At 38.8% G+C, this 22,483-nt stretch overlaps 1 protein-coding gene across 2 annotated transcripts; it reads left to right on the forward strand.

Moving 5' to 3' along the window:
* The first annotated feature begins 3,473 nt into the window (after positions 1-3,473).
* Positions 3,474-21,799, forward strand: ankrd50l (ankyrin repeat domain 50-like). Of its 2 annotated transcripts, none has more exons than XM_087803954.1 (4): positions 3,474-3,564; positions 7,264-7,871; positions 17,267-17,478; positions 17,870-21,799. In XM_087803954.1, the coding sequence occupies exons 2-4, from the start codon at positions 7,438-7,440 to the stop codon at positions 21,385-21,387; spliced, it is 4,164 nt and encodes a 1,387-aa protein (XP_087660080.1). In that variant the 5' UTR covers positions 3,474-3,564; positions 7,264-7,437; the 3' UTR covers positions 21,388-21,799. The 2 variants fall into 2 exon arrangements, with proteins under 2 accessions (XP_087660080.1, XP_087660079.1); XM_087803953.1 differs by lacking the exon at positions 3,474-3,564 and adding an exon at positions 7,077-7,174.
* Positions 21,800-22,483: the final 684 nt, after the last annotated feature.

Here is a 22,483-nt window from a genome sequence, read left to right on the forward strand (position 1 = left end):
TTTCTTCAAAGTGTGTTGATGCTATGAAGCTAATAGCTGTGATAACTTGATCGCTTAAAAAACTTTGATTGTTTAAAAATAAACACAGCGATTACATCAGAATACTTCTCTGGATCTTTCTACGTGACTGCACCCTGAACCGCCAGAGGTAACTAACCCAGTCCTGAAGCAAGAGTCAATATAAACTGCTGGTGAATATTAACTAATAGAGCCTCACCTGGACTCCAATGAACCTTTTGGCTGGCGGGTAGAAAGTACAGGAGCGTTTTTGACCCCCGAGGTATACCCATGTCGGCTAGTCTGACATCAGAAGAAAAAAAAATAAGATACATTTTTTTATTTATGTTTTTTCCACACAAAAAGATTTAGTTCATAGTTTTTTTTGTTTTTTTTATTGGGGCTGTTATTGATGTTGTTATTAATATTGTCACTTTTTTCTGGTATTATTATTTTTGTGGTTAATTAGAAACAAGTACAGTTAAAGCTGAACCCAGTAAAATCATATAATAAATCTGTGTTTTTAAACCATGTGTGTTTGATGAGTGTTTGGCAGAGAAAAAACAAACATGAAGCAAAAAAGACCATTTAAGATTTAAGAAAATTGCAATTTGGGGCCCAGATTTTAATGAAATCTAATAAAAAGACGTTAAATAGAAATAACCATGTTCTTGTCACCACTACTGTGAACAAAGTCAAACTTTTTTAACATAACTTTACGGAACACTGCTTTTATACAGACAGGAATTGTGTTCCATTATTCGAAATTACATTACACTCGGTCGTGTAGTCTGAACTTGTTTTTGTGTGAGTTTGATTGTTGAAACTAAACCAAAATCAATAAACTTGTCAGTCCAAACAGAGATTAAAAAAAACAAAACAAGGCTTATCTTTGCCCAAATAAATCACCCGATTAGTAAAATAATAAAGTGCATTGTAAATAAAGAAGAATAACTTCTTCTTTTTTAATGGAATTTCTTTTTTAATCTTTGAATAAATACAATGCAGGGGTTTTGAAATACCCTTTACATTCCAGAAGAGGTCACTAAATCCCCTCTTGTTTTCTTAAAAAAAAAATTAATTAAATGTTTTTATATGTTAATGTTTTTTTTAATCGTGTTTATATATCATTATTATCTATTTTCTCAAATCTCACGTAATCAATAAATTAAATATTTTTTTAAATATATATAAATATATTTTTTAATATAATAATCGAATATAATAATCTCAATTATATAACAATAATATAATGTGTTGTCTAGTGTGAATAAAGCATATTATTTAAAATAAAACTTTAAATTTAAAGTTTCGCTGACAGTGTTATGGACGTCCCATACAGGTCATATCTTTTTTAAATATAATTAATTTAATTTTTAATTATCCAGCGTAGATTCTGTTGATGGATTAAGTTAAAAAAAAAAAAAGCTCAAGAAAACCAAAAAGGGAGAAGTGGTATTTTTACTGTCCATGAAGCAGACGTCAGAATGTGGAGAATTAGCTGAAGAGGTGAAAAGGTCACTTGTCACACCTGCGTGAGCTGCATGTTGAGGGTCGAGTGGTCTTTAGTTCCAAAGTCTCTCTTTGGTCTGACATGAAGAAAGGCTTCGTCTCCAGTACATGCTTCAATAGACCACATGTCCCAGCCAGCCAGGGTTCATAGCTGCTCCGAAATGACTTCAAACAATCACCAGTGGACACACGTTCCCGCTTTTATTTCTAGTCACGTGAAATTTATGAACGTTAAAGTCAATCATCAGACTTTGAGCGTAAATTTTAAAATGAGTTTGAACTTTAAAAACATTGAATTTATAAATAAAAAATTCAGTGTTAAAATCCAGGCAACCAAAGATATATGTATTTTTCACACCGAATTTCCTACACAATTTATTTACATTACATTTTTGACATTCATTTTTGTTTATATATTTAATTTTTACATTTAATTTTTTACTATTTATATTTTTTACAAAAACAATTGTACAGGTTGAATTTTACTCAGAATTGATTCATCCATTGAATAAAAATAGACACAAAAAGGAAGGCTTGAGATGTGATGTTTTTTCACAAGTCGTATTTTGATGGTTTAAAAATGTGTTGTTAAAAAATCCTATAAAAAAGTCCAACTGTACACATTTAAATCCTATGGAAGTCAATGTGTGTAAACTCAGTGTCAAAAATAAATAAAATTAAATAAATTCAGTTCAAGAAATTTGGTGTTAAAATCCAGGAAACCAAAGCATGAATTTTTTAATATCTAGTTTTTATATTGAATTCAAAAATAACAGTTTTTACACATTGGATTTTAAACTGAATGTATTCATGCATTGAAAAAAAAGAAACGCCAATAAGGTCTTGAAATATGAAGGATTCTTTGAAATTCAAAGTTTTATTTTGATGGTGTAAAAATTTGGTGTAAAAAAATTCAGTGTTTACATCTGGGCAATTAGGGAGAAGCAATCGATCTCAGCCGTCACACGCGTGATGGTATTTAGGAGAGTCTGTATACTTTATTTCTGTTATCAGTAGCACGCATGTTGGTTTCCATGGCTCACTCCTACTTCCTGTGACCTTTGTGTGACCTTGCAGTGTAAGCTGAAGTAGGGATCGATTGCTTTTCCTTGGTTTCCCTGATGTAAACACTGATTTTTTTTAACTGAATTTAGTTACTTTTTCCTTCTTTTTTTTTTACATTGAATTGCTTAGAAGGAATATTTTGTACACTTAAGCTTCTACATGTTTATTCATGCTTTGGAAAAATGACGAGGATAAAACAACGGAGCTCTAAATGAGTTGTATTGTTTGGATCGATTGCTTCTGTCTGGTTGCCCAGATCTTAACACTGAATTTGTTTACACCGAATTTAAATTTGACCCCTTTTCCCTCGAATTTTAACATTAAATTGCTTACAGGTTGTTGGGGGGTTGTTTGTTTTTTTAGATTATTTTTTACATATTGAATTTCACATTGACTTTATTCATGCATTGAAAAAAATGAAGAAACAGTATTTTGAAATTTGATGGTTTTTCAAATTAAAGGAAAAATTAAGTTTTTTATCATATTTTACATATTTTATCTGGCCTGAGAGATAAAATATTTATCTAAAGAAAAAATACAAAAATACAAAAACAAAACAAATGTATTTTATGTAAAGGTTTTCGCTTTGGTAAGTGTATCTTTATTATTATATTAATAAGGCAGCGTGTTTGCTGGTCACAAATAAACTAATATTTATTTTTCATTTTAGGTGTTATTTAAATAATTTTTAATTGATATTATAGTTTTTTGTTTGTTTTTCCTCTTTTGTGTGACGTTATTCATGAACACAACGCTTTAAAATAAATTCATTTCATAAATATATTGAGAGAAAATGTGTTTTTCACGCGGAGAAAGAAAGCGTTAAGTGAGGAAGGGATGGAGGAAGCGGCAGGAGGCGGAAACAAGTGTCACCACCAGACACCGGAGAATGTGCTCGAGTCTTCCGGAGCTGCTGCAGCGGGAGAAGCACCGGCGTGAAGCCGCTCACGTGTCGCTCTAAGTCGGCGAGGAGACGAGAGAGAGACGCAGGTAGAGAATCTTCAATAACCGATCATTTCATTGCGTTTTTATTTACTATTTATTTTTAAAAAAAAACAGCGAACCACGTGGATTTAACGCAACTATCTTTTCCTTCCTGTTCATGATTCTGTGGAAATTATTTAATTTTAAAGTCACTTCTTTCAGGTTCACCTGAGGGCTGGACTGCCAGCAGCTGATTGGCTGTTAGGGATAACGTGACTGCTTTGTTTTTATTTAGTTGAAAAAAAAAACGAATTCCATAGAAACGATGAGTGACGTCCTTTAAAAGTAGTGACTTGTTCTAATAAATTACAAATAATAACTGAATCTGAGATTCAACCGGTGAAAATGTCGGTAGTTGTTAAAAAAAAAGTTGATTATTGTATCATAAAACAATTAAGCAGGAGCTTTTTGTTGCTTTTAGTGAAGATAATTTGGTTTCATGATCGCAAACAGAACTTCCTGTTTCCAATGAAGAGCTTCTAAAGAAGTTGGTCCTCTTTGAAGAATAAACCACAACTTTATTTGAGGGTTTTTGAGGGGTTTTTTTTTCATTCTGAAGCAAACCTTTATACGGCCTTTACTTGAAATGGTAAGATAATAATTATCTAAATATTTAAAGTAAAATAAAGATACTTAAGATCAACCAGAACTGATTCATTTACACTTTAATTCATATAATTATCAAGTTTTTTTTGTTGTCATACCACAAACAAATAATGATTCTACTAGAAAAAGTGCCACAGAAGACAATATTCTATCAGGATTGTTAAGTGTCCTAGATATACCTATGTTTACCGTGTACATTCGACTATTACTACAAGAGCTGCGATACATGAAAACCCATTTGCGATGAATTGAGACGGATCAGCGGCGACAGACGGTGGCCGACACGGAGTCTACGTCAGCCTCGGGTTGCGGTGAAGCAGATTACAATTAGTGGCGACGAGTAATGACAAGAATGTAGATGGAAATCGCGGCTCGGTGCCACGTCTTCCTCGCGCCTCACCGCTCGTCTGCCGGGACAGAAGTCTCAGACGGAAGCTCCCATCTCTTTCGGGGACACTCTACTGAAATATTGAAACTAATAAAGTATTCATGGTTTATCAAATCATTCCTTAATGTTAATTATGCTAGACTCTGAACTGGGTCATCCGTGTTTAAGAGAAGCTACTTGCTAACTTTGAGGAAAACTTCAAGGTATTTTTCTTTGAGACTATTTTTCTTGATGCTTTTCCCAAACACATTTCCCTCCACTGAGGGATAATAAGAACCTTTTTGAGGTATCATCTGGAACCAATTTTCGGCAAAACTTGTCCAGGCTGCACTTTGAAAACACCCCCCTGTTGGGCACCACTTTAGTCATATCCCTTAGCGGGTACTGTGTGCATTTCAGGGCCACGTTTAAGGCACCACTTTCGCAAATGGCAGCGTTTTTTACTAATTTTTTCAAATATCAGCTTCCATCCCCAAAAAAATGACAAGGTTTTTCAGCCTCCGTCTTAAGTAGTTTCCACGGTACCACGGCTCCATTTGAACACTTATCCCGTCAAACGTTCAGCGGCCGTGATTCAGAAACTCCACCATAAGTGGGAATTGAAATTCCACCACACTCATTAATTTTTTCCAATACATGCTGGACATAGTCTTAGAAGCATCAAAATAGTTATAATCAAATGCGTTTAAAGCACGAAAGCATTCACCAGGAAGTGGAAGTTCGTAATACATTTCAATTGCTAGGAAATTCTTAAGGTTACACACAGAGAATGAAAATACGACATAATATTTCTTCATGTCAAACTAGCCGTGCCTTCAACGATAAAAAACGAATCTAAAATATAAACGTTGATTCAAATAAGACCAAACATGATTTAAATTTGTTCAAAAACTAATTTTTACTGCATCATGATTGACACGGATGATTGTGGTGTTGAATGAAGTAAAGTAAGAAACGTTAAGTAAATGTGAAACAATAGTTTTTTACGGTACAGTTACACAAACCTGAATGAAATCTTTACGCCTTCTAAGGGTGGCAATGAACGGACTCTCCCGGGTTCACACGACGGGTGCGTCTGATCTGAATGATGACTCTTAAAAAAAGGAATGCCCTTTGTCGTCAAAATTCTCCACCCATGCTAGAAAAGTGTAATTGAAGCAGCGTTGACTGTCTGTAAAACTTAATAAGTACCTCAGACACTGCCACCACATTCCACATTTGTTAATCGACCGAGCGAAAGGCTCTTTTAATAGTGAAGAAAATGAGCGCAACTGTCGTCTCCAACCCACTGCCATAAAGTAGTTTGATGGTCGTGGAGTGAAAGACCAGGTTGCGTAATTGTAGGCGTGTATGGGCAAGAATCTGTTGATACGATACGTATCACAATACAGGGCCAATAATAGGATATATTGTGATGCTGTAGTGACAATAATATATGTAGTATTGTCGAGTACTTGACTCTGGTGTTGTAGAATTTACAGACCATATTACTCTTGACCAAGTCGTAACTGTTTTCATTTGTTTTAAAACCAAAATATATCCAAAAATCAGCTTTAAAGAAGATGAGTGTATCCTCTAGTCCTCAGTCATTTTTTTATAGGTCCTCTAGCTATGGAGGACGTAATGACTCCTATCTAGTTTTATTGATACACAAAAATTCTGTGAATATTAAAATTTTAATTGTAAGTTAAATAATACATTTTATTCATTACAAACTTTATTTATATATATCGCTAAGTTATCTTGTTATATTTAACCCTTGTGTTAACTCCAAAACAAATGTGTTGCTTGTATCCCTTGTCTCTTAGTCGAGGTGAACGACCTCCACCACTGCATATGTATTCATGGCAGCCAGGAAGCTTGTTCACTTTGACCCAGAAACAAACACAAAACTCCTCCGGGTCACCTTGACCCTGAAATAACACAAGAGTTAGTAAATTGTTACTTTCTTAAAACCCTAGTCATGACTGTTCAAAAAAGGTTTCAACACAAGGTCAAGGCTATGTATGATTCTAAAATAAATTCCCAATTTATCAAAAAGTCATATGTATTAATTCAATAAAGGCTTATTAGTGTTTTTCCTGGGGGCGCTAGAGGACCTCTGGGGTGATGGAAATATAGAAAAGAAAGTTGCATTAAGTCACGGTCTACTAAAGTCAAGGTCCTTGGCTCTGTTTTCTAAACTGATGTAAGTTTCCGTGGATGATAACATCTCAACGACTCTTGCGAAAGACGCATCGGAAAAGCCGTCCCTCATTTCTGGAATTACTGACATTCCACAAATGAAAGTGAAAGTGGGATCTTCAAAGGTATGTAAGGGCTCTGGCCCCGCCCACCGACGACGAACCCCCTTCACCTGTTACGAATCAGTCGAAATTCATAAAGTGTAGGTCAAGAGACCTGAACCTTTGACCACTTGAAAACTCCTCCCGTTACTGTCGTGGAGTCGCGACTCCTCCCTCTCTCTCCTCCGGTCGCTCTCATATCCTGGGCATGTCTCGACAGGCTGAGTAACTCTCGGGGAGGGAGGAGAGGCAGGAACAAGAAAAACTAGAGCACACCAGAAACGGCGAGAGAGGGAGGTGTGAGAAAGGAAGGAGCTTGACAGCGCAGGATCTGCCCGTGGGTTGATGCTTCAGGGTCTTTTTTTAAAGGGACTTCACTCCCTGAACTTGTTTGATTCCTCAACGACTCTCTCTTTGCGCTTTCAGGCGGAACATGAGGAGGAAGTTTTCCGAGCTGATCATGGATCTTCTGAACCACTTGAGAAAATGTCGGCAGAGTCTCTAAAACTACAGGAGAGAGACCTGATGCCAGACTCCCTGCTTCTGAGGAAACATCAGGCCAGCGGTTGAAGGCTCAGAAGGAACATGACCCTGTGAGTCATGTCGGAGTTCACGAGTAGCCTCGGACCCTACGACAGCTTGCTCAAGGGTAGACGTTTCTACTGTCGGGAATGGGCCCTGGAGAAGCTGAAGCACTGCCTGGATTCCCGTTTGGGCCCCGGGCCGCCGCCGGGGCTGCTGGTAACCGGCGGACCTGGAGCCGGTAAAACGGCACTGTGCACCGAGGCGGTCTGGCCCACATCGAAGGCGGGGTTGGCGGCCGGGCTGGCACCACGCTGCCTGGCGTCGCACTTCTGCAAGCGGGAAGACCAGAGAAGCAGCGAGCCATGGAGGTTCGTCTTAAGCCTGGTGGATCAGCTGAGGTCCTCACCTCTGCTGCCCGCCACCTACACCGAGGCCCTCGGGAGCCCGACCGTGTCTTCAACTTTGGACCCCTTCCACTGTCAGAGAGCCCCCGACGACACGTTCAAGAGGTTTGTTCAATCTTTAAATCATGTTTTCCCCACAAACGTTCCGCCGAGTCGACACACGTACTCTGATGAGGGAAACAAGAATCCTACAAATGTCCGCGGGAGAACAAAAGAAGTTTTTGTTTGTTGTGTCAACATTTGTTTTCAGCAGCTGAGTGTCTCGAACAGCAAACAACCAGCAACGGCCGGCAGGTTCTGCTGATAGGATCTCGTGTCCCTTCACCAAAGGGTCCTTCTAATGCTGGTCCTGTACTTATCAGGTCTTTGGATATTTGGGTGGTGTCAGCAGATTTGCAGACTTTACCTTCAAACACTTTCATTTTAACGCCGATTCTCTCGACAGCGCCCACTAAGAACCACGTTTTATATCAGTTCTCCACTGATCCGTAGTGTCTCTGGGCAAACCTCAACAAGAGCAAACACACCCGGAATAATCTCAGGTGTTTTTGTCAAGTTTGGGACGCTTTATTATTCAGTTGTCTGGCTTTGCTCATCGACTAAGAATGTTTCGATCAATAACTCTGTATTAGTGGATTATCTCGTAGCTTATCCCTGTACCTCAAGAAAAATAGTGCATGCAGACCTCTGCCAAGCATTATCATGATTTAATTTCCTTCCAATTCGTCCCCTACATGTATTTATCTGTAACATTTGCTACCTTTATTGATAATATTGTTGATAGCAAATACTTCAGTCAGGAAGTATTGTAAAACACAGTAGGAGGAGAAGAGTTGTTGATCCATATAATAGAATCACCTCCTTGGCAGAGGTAATTATAACGAGCACATTGTTCTAATGTTTTGAAAATCGAATGGACATGTTGTGAAGTAGATGATTTGTGACTGACATGAGGAAGTCGATCTATCTGTGAAGTATACAAACAGCAGTAAAAATATACATCAGTCACTTCGAACCGCGCAGGAATTGTTGAGTCATTGCTTTGTTCCTCTTTCACTTTCACAACGCTGTAACTCTAAAGTCCTTTCTTACGCGTATTAAACGTGTATTACTCACCTTCCCACATTTAAGCAGTTCAATTGTATATTCAGCGTTGAGTTAAAGACGGTGACGGTCTTACTCGCCACAGGTGAAATTACTCCGACTAAACTGTGAAGATGAACATAACTGCACAAGAAAACACACTTTTTTATCTTTAAAGAACTAGCTCATGATGAAAACACTTTTAATAGATTAGCTGTGGCAACTTAAAATAGATTAAAAAAATATACCTAAAGCTGTAAAATATTTGGATGATTGATCTGGACAATGTCCATCTTGTATAAAAACATTTATACGATGTTATAACGGCATTAATTATAATTAATGATTATTATTGTTATTATAAGTTATATTTATTTAATTTGTGTTTTATAGAATCTGGTGATGGGATGCACACCACAATACTGTACATTGGCAACAATACGAAATATTTATATATATATATAGTGATACTGTAGTAACAAGTATATATGTGTAGTATTGTCCAGTACTTGACTCTGGTGTTGTAGTATTTACAGACCACATGACTCTTGACGAAGTCGTAACTGATTTAATTTGTTTTCAAAACCAAAATATGTCCAAACATCAGCTTTAAAAGCTGCTGGAGTCTACTGTATCCTCTCGCCCTCAGTCATCACCTGGATCTAGAAGGATTAGGTTCTCCCTGGTCTTACTTACTTCCTATAGCGGCATTGGACGTAACGCCATCTAGCGGCCGGAAGTGTAATTGCAAGACAAAAATAAACAAACGCTGTGAATAATTTGCATTTTAAGTGTAAATTCAAAAAATGAATTATTTCATTGAATAAATACTTTATTAAAATAAAAAACATGATGATTAAAAGCAAAATAAATTAATAAATATATTGATACAGTTCTGTTAAATTATTGTGATATTAAAGTGCATCAATCATTTCTTACATACTTAATTGTTTATTACTTTTTAAGTTGCTTTGCATAGGGGCATTTTCTATACCACCTGTAATGTATCTTTTTTTTGTAAATGCTTTTTAAAAAAGAAAAAGAAAATAATATCTGTCACTTAACTCCATTGTGACATAAATATCCCACCATAACAACTGTTGACTCCAGGAAACTCTTTAAAAAATACATTTATTTTCACTCTATTTCTCTTTAAATTAACATATGTACTGTTGGCATGTTGTGAGTGGTCATGTATCATTTTGAAATAGTTTTTCGGCTAAAAAATGTAGCTTTTATTGGTGTAAAAGTGTTGTAAAAGTGTAGGCCACTCGTCCATCAGCGCGGACAGGATGAAAACGGCGACTCTCGTCTCCACTCATGTCGCAGTTCTGCCCATTCACCTCCCGCACAATAGAGCCCCAGTGTGAGCGAGGGCCGCACTGTTATTTATGACATCGCATCCTTTCACGGGAGTCAGAAAACAGGGAACAAAGAGGTGAAAAATGCCTCATGAACCCCGGTGACCGTCTCAGCACCGGCCCCGGTGAGGTCACTCTCCCTGCCACATGTTTGCTCTGCTCCTCCTGTGTTTGCGCTGCTCTCGGTGTGAAGTACCGAGCTGGATTTCCAAATTCCAGCCAGAGGGCTGTTTGTGTTCGAAACACTTGTGAGACAGTGAAACGCTGCCATGTGAGAGCAACTGTCAACAAGCTGATGAAACGTAAAGTGTGTGTGTGTGTGTGTGTGTGTGTGTGCGGGGGGGGGGGGGGGGGGGTTGTGATGACAGGCTGTCCTCTGGGCATGTGGGTGTAGAACTCAAAACTTTTCCTTTCACAGGGCAGTTTGCAGCACATCTCAGAATTGAATCTCAGAAAACCCGAGAGAAATCTTGGCTTCATGGTATAGAAACAAGATGCTTAATAATAAAACAGTTATGTTGCCCGAGAGAAAGAATTTCAGTTTTTTTTATAGAGATTTTGACTGAAAAACACTTGTTTTGCCAAGATTCTGCAACACTTTCTCCTTTGCTACTCATAGATTTGTGTAATTTTAAATTGAACTTTTCTCCTATTGCATCACGCTGGAAATACCCATGTTTTCCCAAACAGGAAGTAGAGAACCGTCAGGTCCAACTGTTACACATGGATCTGGAGCAATAATGCATTAAAAAAATATATATATATATATATTTAGGGCCAAAATGACCGATCAGTTCAATTTTTACGGGCTGATAAATGTTTTATATTTACCAGTCTATGACAAGAAATGTCTATTTGGGATTTGATCAATTTTGATTCATCTTAATTATTAAGAGTTTGTTGAGCCTTTGACGTCAATTTTACTCTCATTAGAAGAGGCTACAATCTTCTTTGGAATGGTCTTGAGAATGTTTTGAAAGAAGGACGTTTTTCGCAGAGTCGCTCTTAGCTTATGGAAATCTTTCACTAAGATTGAGCTGAGTCAGAAATAAACGTCAGGGAAATGTATATCTTCCACTTTTACAAATAATAAACCAATGTTACATGGAAAAAAACTTTTTTTTTTATTGAATTACGAGTTTAATTTTCCTACAGACATTTCCATATATGAGTTTATAGAAACTACTATGACTAAACTATGATTAAACTCACTCTTTTGCCGTCTCAAATGCTAATTTACAAACGCAAATGATGCATTCAAGGGCGTATGAATTTTATTAAACAACATACACACCATAACCAAGTAAAACATAAAACATATGAGCTTTCTAAAAACTACACATGAAAAAAAACATAAATATCTGTATAATTGTTGACATCACTAATCTCTGTTCCTTATCTTAACTTAAACACAGGAACCTTCTAAAGTTCACAACAACATTTATCTTGGTTTGATCTGAGCCAACGGACGACGTAAAACAAAAAAAAAGATTTGTCCCCCCGGGGGCCATCTTGTGATGTGTCTTCATTATTATTATTATTTTTTAAGATTTAATTCAAGTTGATCAATTTCTCTTTAAAATGTCAAAGCGTGCTCTCACCATTAGTTCATACACATTTGAGCTAGGCTAGCTTTGATAGCAGAAAAAAGATAGCATTTGGATGCTAACTTTTGTTAGCATATTAGCGCTAGCAGATAAAATGAATTTTAAGGTAATATTTGCTACTTACAAACACAAATTTCCAAAATTTTTCTACTGTTCATTTTCCTCTAAAGTCACATTTCTTTAAAATACTATTTAATTTTCTAAGTTTAGAGTGGGAAAAGGTAAAATACCAGTTTTAGGGTTTGGTATTCGAATTTGTGTAGGTCGTTATTAATTTAGAATAAAAAAAATAAGTACAAAAATCATATTTTTGAACCCCAATTATTCTGGGAATCCACATTTCTTCTCTGTGTCGCTAAAAACCAAAGCTGGTCAGAAATTATTCTTTCAAACAAGCGTTAAAATGAAATGAATTTAACATTTTCTCGGCACCACCAGACAGCAAGGTATTCTATAAACGAGTGTAGAAGCAGTAAAAACCGAAGCCGAGGTGTCTCGCGGAGCAGGATTGGAAACGTAAAAGTGAATAAACGGTTTGACTAATGAAAACACTTCCTGTACGGTGGCGTGTGCTCCGAGGAGTGTCGCTCTAATCAGGTGACTAAAGCACACAAAGGTATGATAAGCTCGCACTAAACCTGTCCGACCCGTCACCCAGGTCATGGTGCAAATGTGCTTTTAATTGTAGGACGTTCTCGGACTTGAAAGCAGCGACTACCGAGTCGTTTATCACCGAGATGATTCATTCGGACGAGGCCGGGGTTGATAAGGAGAATCAAATCATAAATCTGACTCCAATTTCCGATGTGATTCATTTTCGTTCTACTTTTTTGTTGGCCGCTTGTGACGTGGAATTAAGGAGTGTTAAAAGAGCAGTTTTATCTTCTCAAAACAAGGAGTGACCGAATTTGGGAGGGTTTATAGTCCTGAGTAACAACCATGTCAGATTTAGGGGAAAGGCTCTCACGGTGACCAGGCAGCTTTAAGTGACTCCTAGACTTCTCCATTTGTGCCCATCTACCAGTGGCATCTGGCCTATAGAGGGCGCTGGGATGCAAAGTTTAGACAATTTTTGACTGTAATGGTACAGGCAGGAAAATGCACTGGTAGAGAGCGCCCCCTAGAATATTTTCCACTGTCATCTACAACAGCCCATCCTCAATCTATGGTCATCATGCCAATAGCAAAAAACATGTATTTCACTGTGTCTAATAATGCTAATACATTGCTTTAAAAGCAAATGTTTAATTCATGATCTACAGCAAAGACCCTTAAAAAGGACAAATGATCGATGAAAGATTGATGAAAAGTCTGTTGACTTTGTCTTCACCTTCATCCAAAAAAACCCACTTAAAAACATCCAAATACCTCCATACTGCTCGTCTGTAACATCCCTCTTGTGTCTAAGCCTCAATATTAGAAATTGACCTGAAAAAAAGTCTATATTTTAAGCAGAAGATCAGGTAGAAAATGGGTGAAATTTCAATTTTGGTTGAACTATTACTTTCCAGAATATACCATCCATTCAACTAATGTTTGTGGACGAAGGAAATTGCGTAACATTGGTACTCGGAGTGATTCAGGGACATACTAAATCTAATCCTATATATTTTAATCCGTCAATCTTTCATTGAGACATTAACTCATTAACTTCAGTGTATATTGTGCCATTTTTTTCTTCATGTTGAAGAGTTAAATATTGATTCAAGAAATTGCCAACAGTTGATAATATTAACATCAGAGCAAGGTGGAAGAGAAAAACGCAGTTCATTCAGTGTCTACTAGAGGCTGGCGGCTAAAAGAACAAAAGTACACAAGGAGCCATACATTTTATACACAAATCAACAAAAACTATCTAACATTTTATTTTTTGATGATATCCCTATTTATTGTTTTCCCTGTTGCAGTGGAATTCAAATTCACTGACCAGTGAGCGCATACTAGCAACCATAGCCGCAACTAAGTCTGACTGAACAAGGAAAAGACTTTTGCTGCCTTCAGTGACAACTGTGTGATGTCACTGATACTACTTTTATATTTATACATAACTAGAACAGAAGTGCTGTTCTGTGGCCCGTACACGGCCCTTAGATTGTATCAGCCCATGTTAGGTGTTTATGACAACTCGAAATTTTGTATTATTGTATTGTATAACGTTTGTCTTCATAAATCTTTTCTCAGTCCTTTTTGTCAACTCAAAATAATTTAATTGAATAGTGATATATAAATTATTTTTAAATGCAAGGTTTTATAAATATTATATTTGCATTTAAGGAGTTTTTTTTTAATATATATATATATATATATATATATATATATATATATATATTTTTCTTTCTTTCTTTTTTGGCCCTCACAACAATCACTATACATTATATGTCTCCCGAGGAAATCTAACTTACCACTCAGTCAGAGCTTAAAAAATAATAGTATTTAGAAGATGTATTCATAGTGATGAATACATTTATAGTAAATAATAAATACAATTGCATAAGAGAGTATTTTCTCAAAGGCAAAAATCTGTGTTTTTCTCTCGGAAATAATTATGCTTCTAGTCTAATAAGAAAGGTAGTTTGGGAAATAAAAATAGAAATTGGCAGCCTAATGAATAATATGAGACTTGAAGTGAGGAAAGCGTTTTATTTTTGTTAAAAATGTGAGTTCCGTTTCAATGTGAGGAAGAGTCAAACGACTTCGGATTAAAAAAAAAAAAACAGCGCTCTGCCCACTCGTATGTTAATCTTCATCTTGGTTGACCTCATCTTTGTTTCTCTGGCTCCTGGAAGAATCAGTTGCCCACTTGTCAGAGGAAAGAGTCGCTGCATCAGAAGCACGCGGCCCTCGTGGCCTTTAATAAACACCGGAGTGGTCGCTTCCTTCCTGGCACCAGAACATCCTCCCGCTGATTATCAGCGTCGTCTGAGGGAGAATCACAGCGGCCTTTGAGTGATTTACCCTGCTATTTCTGGAGATTCCTGCCCGGTACTGGAGCTCCCGGTCCTTCCTAATCATAGACGTTAAGTCTAATAACAGTTGACGCACACGGTCGTCGCTGTTTGTTGAAGGATAATTGACCCAAATTCAGCCTGAGCGTGACCTGTTCGTTGCTGCAAACACCTTCTAATTGTCGGCTCTCTGAAGCTGACCTGCTGCGTGACCCCTATTACAGATGTTTGTGATGTGAAGTCGTAAAGTGAAGATCGCTACACGGTCAAAGGTGTTTTATGGCAGAATTAGAGATGCTTAAGAAGATTTAGTATGTTGTATTCGTAGGTTTGTGTACTGCCAAGAATTTGTTTATACGATACATATCACTATACAGGGTCAACAGTACTATTTATCGTGATACTGCAGGAAGATTATATTTGTAGTATTGTCGAGTACTTGACTCTGGTGTTGCAGAATTTACAGACCACATGACTCTTGACTAAGTCGTAACTGCTCTCATTTGTTTTTCAAACCAAAATGTCATCAAACATCTGCCAAAAAAGCTGCAGGTGTGGATTGTATCCTCTCGTACTCAGTCATCTCGCAGGATTTAATTGTTTTCCTTTAGCTGCGGAGGACAAAATGGCTGCTGCCATCTAGCGGCCTGAAGTTTAATTGCAAGACAAAAATGAACAAACACCATGAACATTGGTCCACTTGTTGTAAATGTACATTTTACAGACACTTTACTTAAATATAAACCATTACAGAACTATGATAAAAAATAGGATTTGAAAGCCAAAAAAAATGTGCTGTTGAATATCAATACAGTACTGGAAAAACAAAAAACCTGCAATATTTAGATGCAGGTTGTAGACAAGTACTAGAGACAATGTTTAAATGGAAATGCACTTAGTGTATGTTTAAACATGGTCTTTTGGAGTTGTTGAGCAGAACTCAATCAAATAAAGGGCAAAAACATTTTGGCAGTCTGCACCGCGGGCTGAAGAAAATGTATTTTTACGTAGGAGTCTGTATGTGGTATTGTCTTTTCATTAGTTAAGGCTCAGTTTATCTTCATTGTCTTTTTACTAATCATATTTAACCAGACATTCCCATTTAATTCAACACCTGTTTTACTGTTATTGGTTATCATTGTGTACGTCAATAAAATGTACTTTTATCTCACTTAAACACGGGCATCTTTATGGGTCACATTGACTAGAATTAATGTTAATGTTGAATTCAAAAGAAGGATGTGTGTTCAGGCTTGACTTCTGAGGATCTCAAAGATGCTGCACGACTCATAAGTGCGGTCGACTGTAAAGTGAAGGTGGGAGAAGCAGGAAATAACATTTATTTGACTCATCTCGGAGAGATGTGGGTGTCGCACCCATCACAACCTAATTTACAGCTTCCATGTCAGCTGTGTAACTTCTTGAACTTGTGATGTAACATCCAATTACTATTTGATCATCTGAGGGTTTTAGACGATAGAGTTTAGATGCTTTATTTTTCAAGTTTATCATGCAAGACATGATGGAATGTGGAGCTTGGAAACACTAAAACTGGAGGCATCTAAGGTGATTAATGTTTGCCGAACAGTGAAATGAGGAGCTTCTTGTGGGTGGACAACGCAATGTTTTAAAACAATGAAACGTTGTTAAAAGATTCCCTGAAATACAAACAACAAACATTGGAAAATTGATTAAATGTTAAATAATCTAAAAAATATTAAATAAATGTATACACTTTTCACTTTAATGCAAAAATAAATAACCAAAATCGAAGTTCCAACACAATTTGAAACCTTATTATTATTGACAACACTTGGTGCTCGATACTTGATCATGGATGTCTTTTTTAAACTTGATTATTTTTTAAAGCTTCAGGAAACTTTAACACTTTGAATATTTTTAGAACAGCAGTGGTAAAGTTGTTTCTATGGTTAGGTTGCATTTTGAATTTTCTCTTTTTTAATACATAGCTTAGTTAATCAAGTCACTTTAGCAAGCCTAAGACTGCTAGCCATAGCTAACAACACAACATAAACACAGCTAGCTAAACATAGCTAGCGTGGATTACAGTAGCCTGTAGCCAAATTTAGCAACTTTAAATCAGTTGAATATAGTAAGATGAAATTGATTTGAAGATTGATAGATATATGTTTTTGGAAACAGTGAAAGAAGTTACAGATGGATGAAGAAAACAAGAGATGGAGATCAAGGAGAAGGACCGATGATGTTCATGAAGGCAAAAGATGGGGACATGAAGAGGTGTTATTACTGGGGATATGATCAAAATAGCTTAACGTGTAGGAGGCTATCGTGCTGCGGGAGACGTGCTAGGAATGTCTTTCTGTTTACTTGTTGGATTTACTCTTCTTAACATTGGTATTGACCCACTTACAAATAGTCCATCTTCTGTGGATCCGTTGAAGAAGATGGTTATTCTGTATTCAGTTAAACCTTGTTATTAATTGCGCCCTCTTAAAATGTCCGTTGTTTTTATGTGTCCACAGAGCTGTCTTGGGTCCCCTGCTCGACCTCCCTCCTCCCCCTCGATCGCTGATGCTGGTGGTTGATTCCCTGGATGTAGGAAATGTAACAAGTGGAGGAAGCAACTTTTCCATCGCGGAACTCCTGGCTGTGAACCAACACTTGCTGCCTGACTGGCTGTTGCTGGTCTGTTCGGTACGACGCCAAAACAAGACCATGTGCAAAATGTTCTCAGGTGAGAGGAAGTACAGTTGCATACATCCCTTAATTGGTTGAATTCATTATACAGTGGTGACACTTCCTGCCATGTAGGCTTGATTTCTTGCATTCTTAGCAGTATTTAAAAATATTATCCACATCTTTAAATGTCAAACAGAACAAGTATTTGTCGGGAGAGGAGAAAAAGCTGGAGGCACTTGTACTTGCATGTGTACGTGCTTAAACACTGAGCAATAGCAATAGAACTACGAAATGTTCTTGTTATTTTTGTAAACATTTGATGTGTTCTGTTTGTTTTCTATATCTACTGAACGACCAAAGCTCAGATCTACATCCCAATTCCATTGCCCTACATTTATTTTATCATTTATTTTATCTAGTGCTGATCTTGGTCTTATATGCTACAGGTTTTCGTCGGCTCTGCCTTGATGATCTTCGGAAGCCCCAGCCGGTACGAGACGTGCAGCAGTACATTCTCTGTCGCTTGGAAGAAGAAGCGACCCTTCGTCGTCAACTCACGCCTGAAACAGCCAGCATGTTGAACCTACTCCACATCAAAAGCGGAGGCTGCTTTCTGTTTCTCGAAAAAGTTCTGGATGGTGTGGTTGCTGCCCTGGTGGGCCTACGGGAAATCAGGGACATCCCGGGGACTCTGAACGGTCTCTACCTGTGGCTCTGCCAAAGACTCTTCCCTCGTGGACTCTTTGTCTATGCAAAGCCACTATTTAATGTGCTTTTGGCTGCCCACAAGCCACTTACCCTGCAGCAGCTGTTTAAAGCTGTGAGGACTCAAGACACTTTGCTTAGCACCCAGGAATTCCAGAACAAGCTCCGTACCCTAATGCCACTTTTGGTTGATGGACCTGATGGAAGCAAACTTCTTTTTCATACAAGCTTTGCAGAGTGGCTAACTGATATAAAGTACTGCACACAAAAGTACCTGTGTAGTATGCAGGAAGGCCACAGTATGCTTGCTATGGCCCTTACCATGCAGGCACCCTATCTGGATACTGAGGAAACCTGCCAACTTGCCACACATTTAGTTTGCTCTGGTCACCATCAAAATAACCCTTCTTTGCTGGCATTATGGTTACTCTGGACAAATGTTTCTAATCTGGACACCTGCACGTCATCTTTGAAACCAGTTTTGGTCAGCCAGGAAGTCTTTCAGCTCTTACAGAGGAGTGGAATAATTTCTGGTAGCACTTTGACAGGTGCAGAATCAAGATCTGGAGTGCATTGTATTGCTGGCTCAAGGACAGATGCTAACCATTCTTTTGAAAAGGAGATATTAGTAAAAAAGCTGCTGGAAAATGGAGCATCTGTAAACCAGGTCAGTTCTACGAATGGTTTAACTTTGCTCGCTGATGCTGCCCATGAGGGCTCGACAAACGTAGCCAGGCTTCTGCTAGCACATGGATCTGATCCTCTCATCAGTGACCAACATGGACAAACGCCTCTGATTTTGGCTTCAAGACAGGCCCATGTTGAAGTTATACATCTCCTTATAGAATGGACTGAAATCCAGGAGCCAGAAATCACTCTTCGTATAATGGAGCATGTGGACAATGAAGGCTGGACAGCGCTGCGTTCCGCAGCTTGGGGAGGACATAGTGAGGCTGTGAGACTCCTACTTGATGCTGGAGCAGATGTGGATGGTTGTGATGGGGATGGACGTACTGCCCTTAGAGCTGCAGCCTGGGGTGGCCATGAGGAAACAGTTAGAACATTGTTGACGTATGGGGCTCAGGTCAACAAAGCCGACGTAAAAGGCTGCACACCTCTTATTGCTGCTGCCTATATGGGACATCATGAAGCTGTGGAGATTTTGCTAGACCACAATGCAGACGTTAACTTAGCAGATGGAGATGGACGCTCTGCCCTATCTGTGGCTGCCTTGTGCGTCCCCACAGCTGAAGGGATTAAAGGATACAGTGAGGTGGCAAGTCTGTTACTAGAACATGGTGCTGATCCTTGCCACAGGGACCATGATGGAATGACACCATTGCTTCTTGCAGCCTACGAGGGGCATTATGAAATTGTAGAGCTTTTACTTGAAGCAGGTGCTGATGTAGATGAGACTGCTGCACCTCAGGAAAACTCTGCAGCTGCTGCTGCAATCACCCCTCTGCTTGCTGCTGCTGCAATGGGCCACATAAGGGCAGTTTCCAGACTACTCTTCTGGGCTGCTGCTGTTGATGCCATTGATTGTGAAGGCAGGACAGCACTGTGTCTGGCAGCAGCAAGGGGTAGCACAGAGGTTGTTCGTGCACTTTTAGACAGAGGCCTTGATGAGAACCATAAGGACGATCTTGGTTGGACTCCATTGCACGCTGCTGCATGTGAAGGCCACCGGGCTGTTTGTGCTGCATTAACAGAGCGTGGAAGCATGGCTCGTGTTGGAGACATGGACATCGAAGGGCGTACACCGCTTATTTTGGCCGCTGAAGAAGGTCATCTTAGCACAGTGAGGTTGCTTTTGGATAGGCGATCTCCTATTGATCACAGGGCTTATGACGGCCACTCCGCTCTGAGTGCTGCTTTCTTGGAGGGTCATGCTGAGGTAGCAGAGCTGTTAATGAGAAGAGGAGCTGATACTGATGTGAGGGACGCTGAGGGGAGACCCCTGCTTTATCTCCTTGCATTGGAAGGTCAGGTTGATATGGCCTCTATACTCATAGAGAAAGGTGGAGTACCTCTGGAATCCAGAGACTCAGAGGGCCGCAGCGCACTTCATGTGGCTTGCTGGCAGGGAAGTGTAGAGTTAGTAGATTTACTCTTACAGCAAGGTGCAAACCCCAATGCACAGGATGTAGAGGGAAGACCACCAATGCACTCAGTGGCTTGGACAGGACATGAAAATGTGGGAAAACGTCTGCTAGGAGCAGGCAGGGTTAATATTGACCTTGCCTGCCATCAGGGGGCAACAGCTCTAAGCATTGCAGCACAAGTAGGGCATACTAACATTGTTGCAATGCTTTTGGAAAAAGGTGCAAATCCAAACCATATGGATAAATATGGCCGCAGTCCTGTGAAAGTGGCAGGTAAACAAAAACACTTTGACATTGTCCGACTCTTGGAGAGATATGGAGCTAGGCCTTACTTCGTTCAGTATAGCACTACTGCATCTCCATCTAAACCCACCATGAACTTTACTTCAAGGGTCTTGGCCAGCAATGGGGTTGAAGTCTTGACTTCGACCTCTTCATCTTCTGTGTCTTCTCCCAGCTCAACAGGGGGACGGTTTCACTCCATGCAAAGTTCTCAGACCTCATCTACCTGTCACTCACAAGCTACGGTGCAAACTGTACCGGCAGACAGTCTTAGCTTTATTCAGCAGATTCAACAGCATTCACTGCCACGCAGCCGGAGTCGTCCCTCTACCCTCAACCATCCAGGGAGCCTGGGCCACAACAAACTTAAAGGAAGCTTCCCAGAGAAGACAAAACATAGCCCCCCACCAACCATTGGCAAAATCACTGCAATGATACACAACTGTGAAGTGTCTCCAGAAGATTCCTTTAGTAGATTTGACTACAACAAACTTAACAAACATAACCTTGTAAAAGCAGACAGTATCACCTACTCTGCCGAGAAATGGCAGTCACTCATTGCATCGTTGGGAATATCACCAAAGCAAGACAGTTCAGCACATGTAAAGGACAGAGAGACGGCGCCTGTGGGCTACCCGCACAAGTTACAGAGCCCCGTTCAGGGACCGGCCTGGGAATCTTTACCCGAGGAGCACATTTTGTCACCAAGTTGTTACAGTTTTGCGCCAGTGCCACCTTTTAGTGCCTTGACAGACAATGTTGTGGTTGCTATGACATCCACGGACCCAAAACTCAATCTCAAGCAGGCAATTAAACTACAATTCGAGGGTCCAACAAGTGCAGTCTATAACAAGAGAGAAACACCCTTATGATCGAACACTAAATGGTGTTGCTTTACTTTCATTATCTTTGTGAATTTAAAGTTTAAATGTATGTGCTGTGCACAGAGAGCACAATTTGTAGCTAAGAAACAATGATTCCATAGGAGGAAGTAAAATGCTTCCTTTCTGTTTCTCCACAGCTTGACAATCACCCCGCTTTCTTACACATGTTATTGTTTGATGATTATGTAATAGTTTTTTTTGCATAAAAAAAGGAAGTTGCATGTGCCTCCACTCATTTTAAACTTGTTTCCTTATTTCTGATGTTTTTAATACAGAATTCTCGACTGAAACTCTTCATTAGTTTAAACCACACTACCATTGTTCGTGAATTGATACAAGTAACATTGTGAATTTCATTTTTTTCCAGATGTGGTCATGGATTAAATCTTGTTTTAACTGATCCAGAAAGTGTTGTTTATTGAAATAGATAGATGGACCAGTTTACTGTCCAGCCACATACCAAGGTACGTATAGTTGTGAACTATCTCCACCTCCTCGCCTCTGATGGACACTGGATGTGGCTTCAAGCAAACCAGAGCCAAAAAAGGCAATCATTTGTCTCAAAGGCTTTTGTTCCTAAAAAAAAAAGGCATTTTTCTTGCACTGTTTGTGGAAGATAGTGAGGCTTGTCTTGTCCTTTCAATTATCAACATTTCACATGCTGGACGCGTGAATATTTAAAGTAATTACTTGTCAGATCAACACAGTTACTAAACACAATAAACTCACAACAACAAAAACCTACCGAAACTTAAGATGTGCCGTGTTTGTCCAATTGAAAGGCTCAATTAAAAATAGACGGAACGTCTTGGATTCTGATGTGCCTTAATTTTGATTTCTGGTCGTTTTTAATGATCTCAAACGATTGTATGTGGAACACCGTGCTCAAAAATCTGTCAAAATGAACTCCAAAATAAAATCAGTTTTGCTTTAAAAAAAACATTTATTTACTCTTTTCAAAATCTGTTTCTTTCTCTGTGCACATTAAAACTTTTGTGGTCCAAGTACACTTTCGAGCCCCTATGCTACCTGCACTCTCAAGGTCCTCAACTATATCCTCTCAGCAAATGTAATGTTGGCCGAC

This window comes from Callionymus lyra, chromosome 12 (assembly GCF_982586985.1).
Source record: "Callionymus lyra chromosome 12, fCalLyr1.hap1.1, whole genome shotgun sequence".
Classification (NCBI taxonomy): domain Eukaryota; kingdom Metazoa; phylum Chordata; class Actinopteri; order Syngnathiformes; family Callionymidae; genus Callionymus; species Callionymus lyra.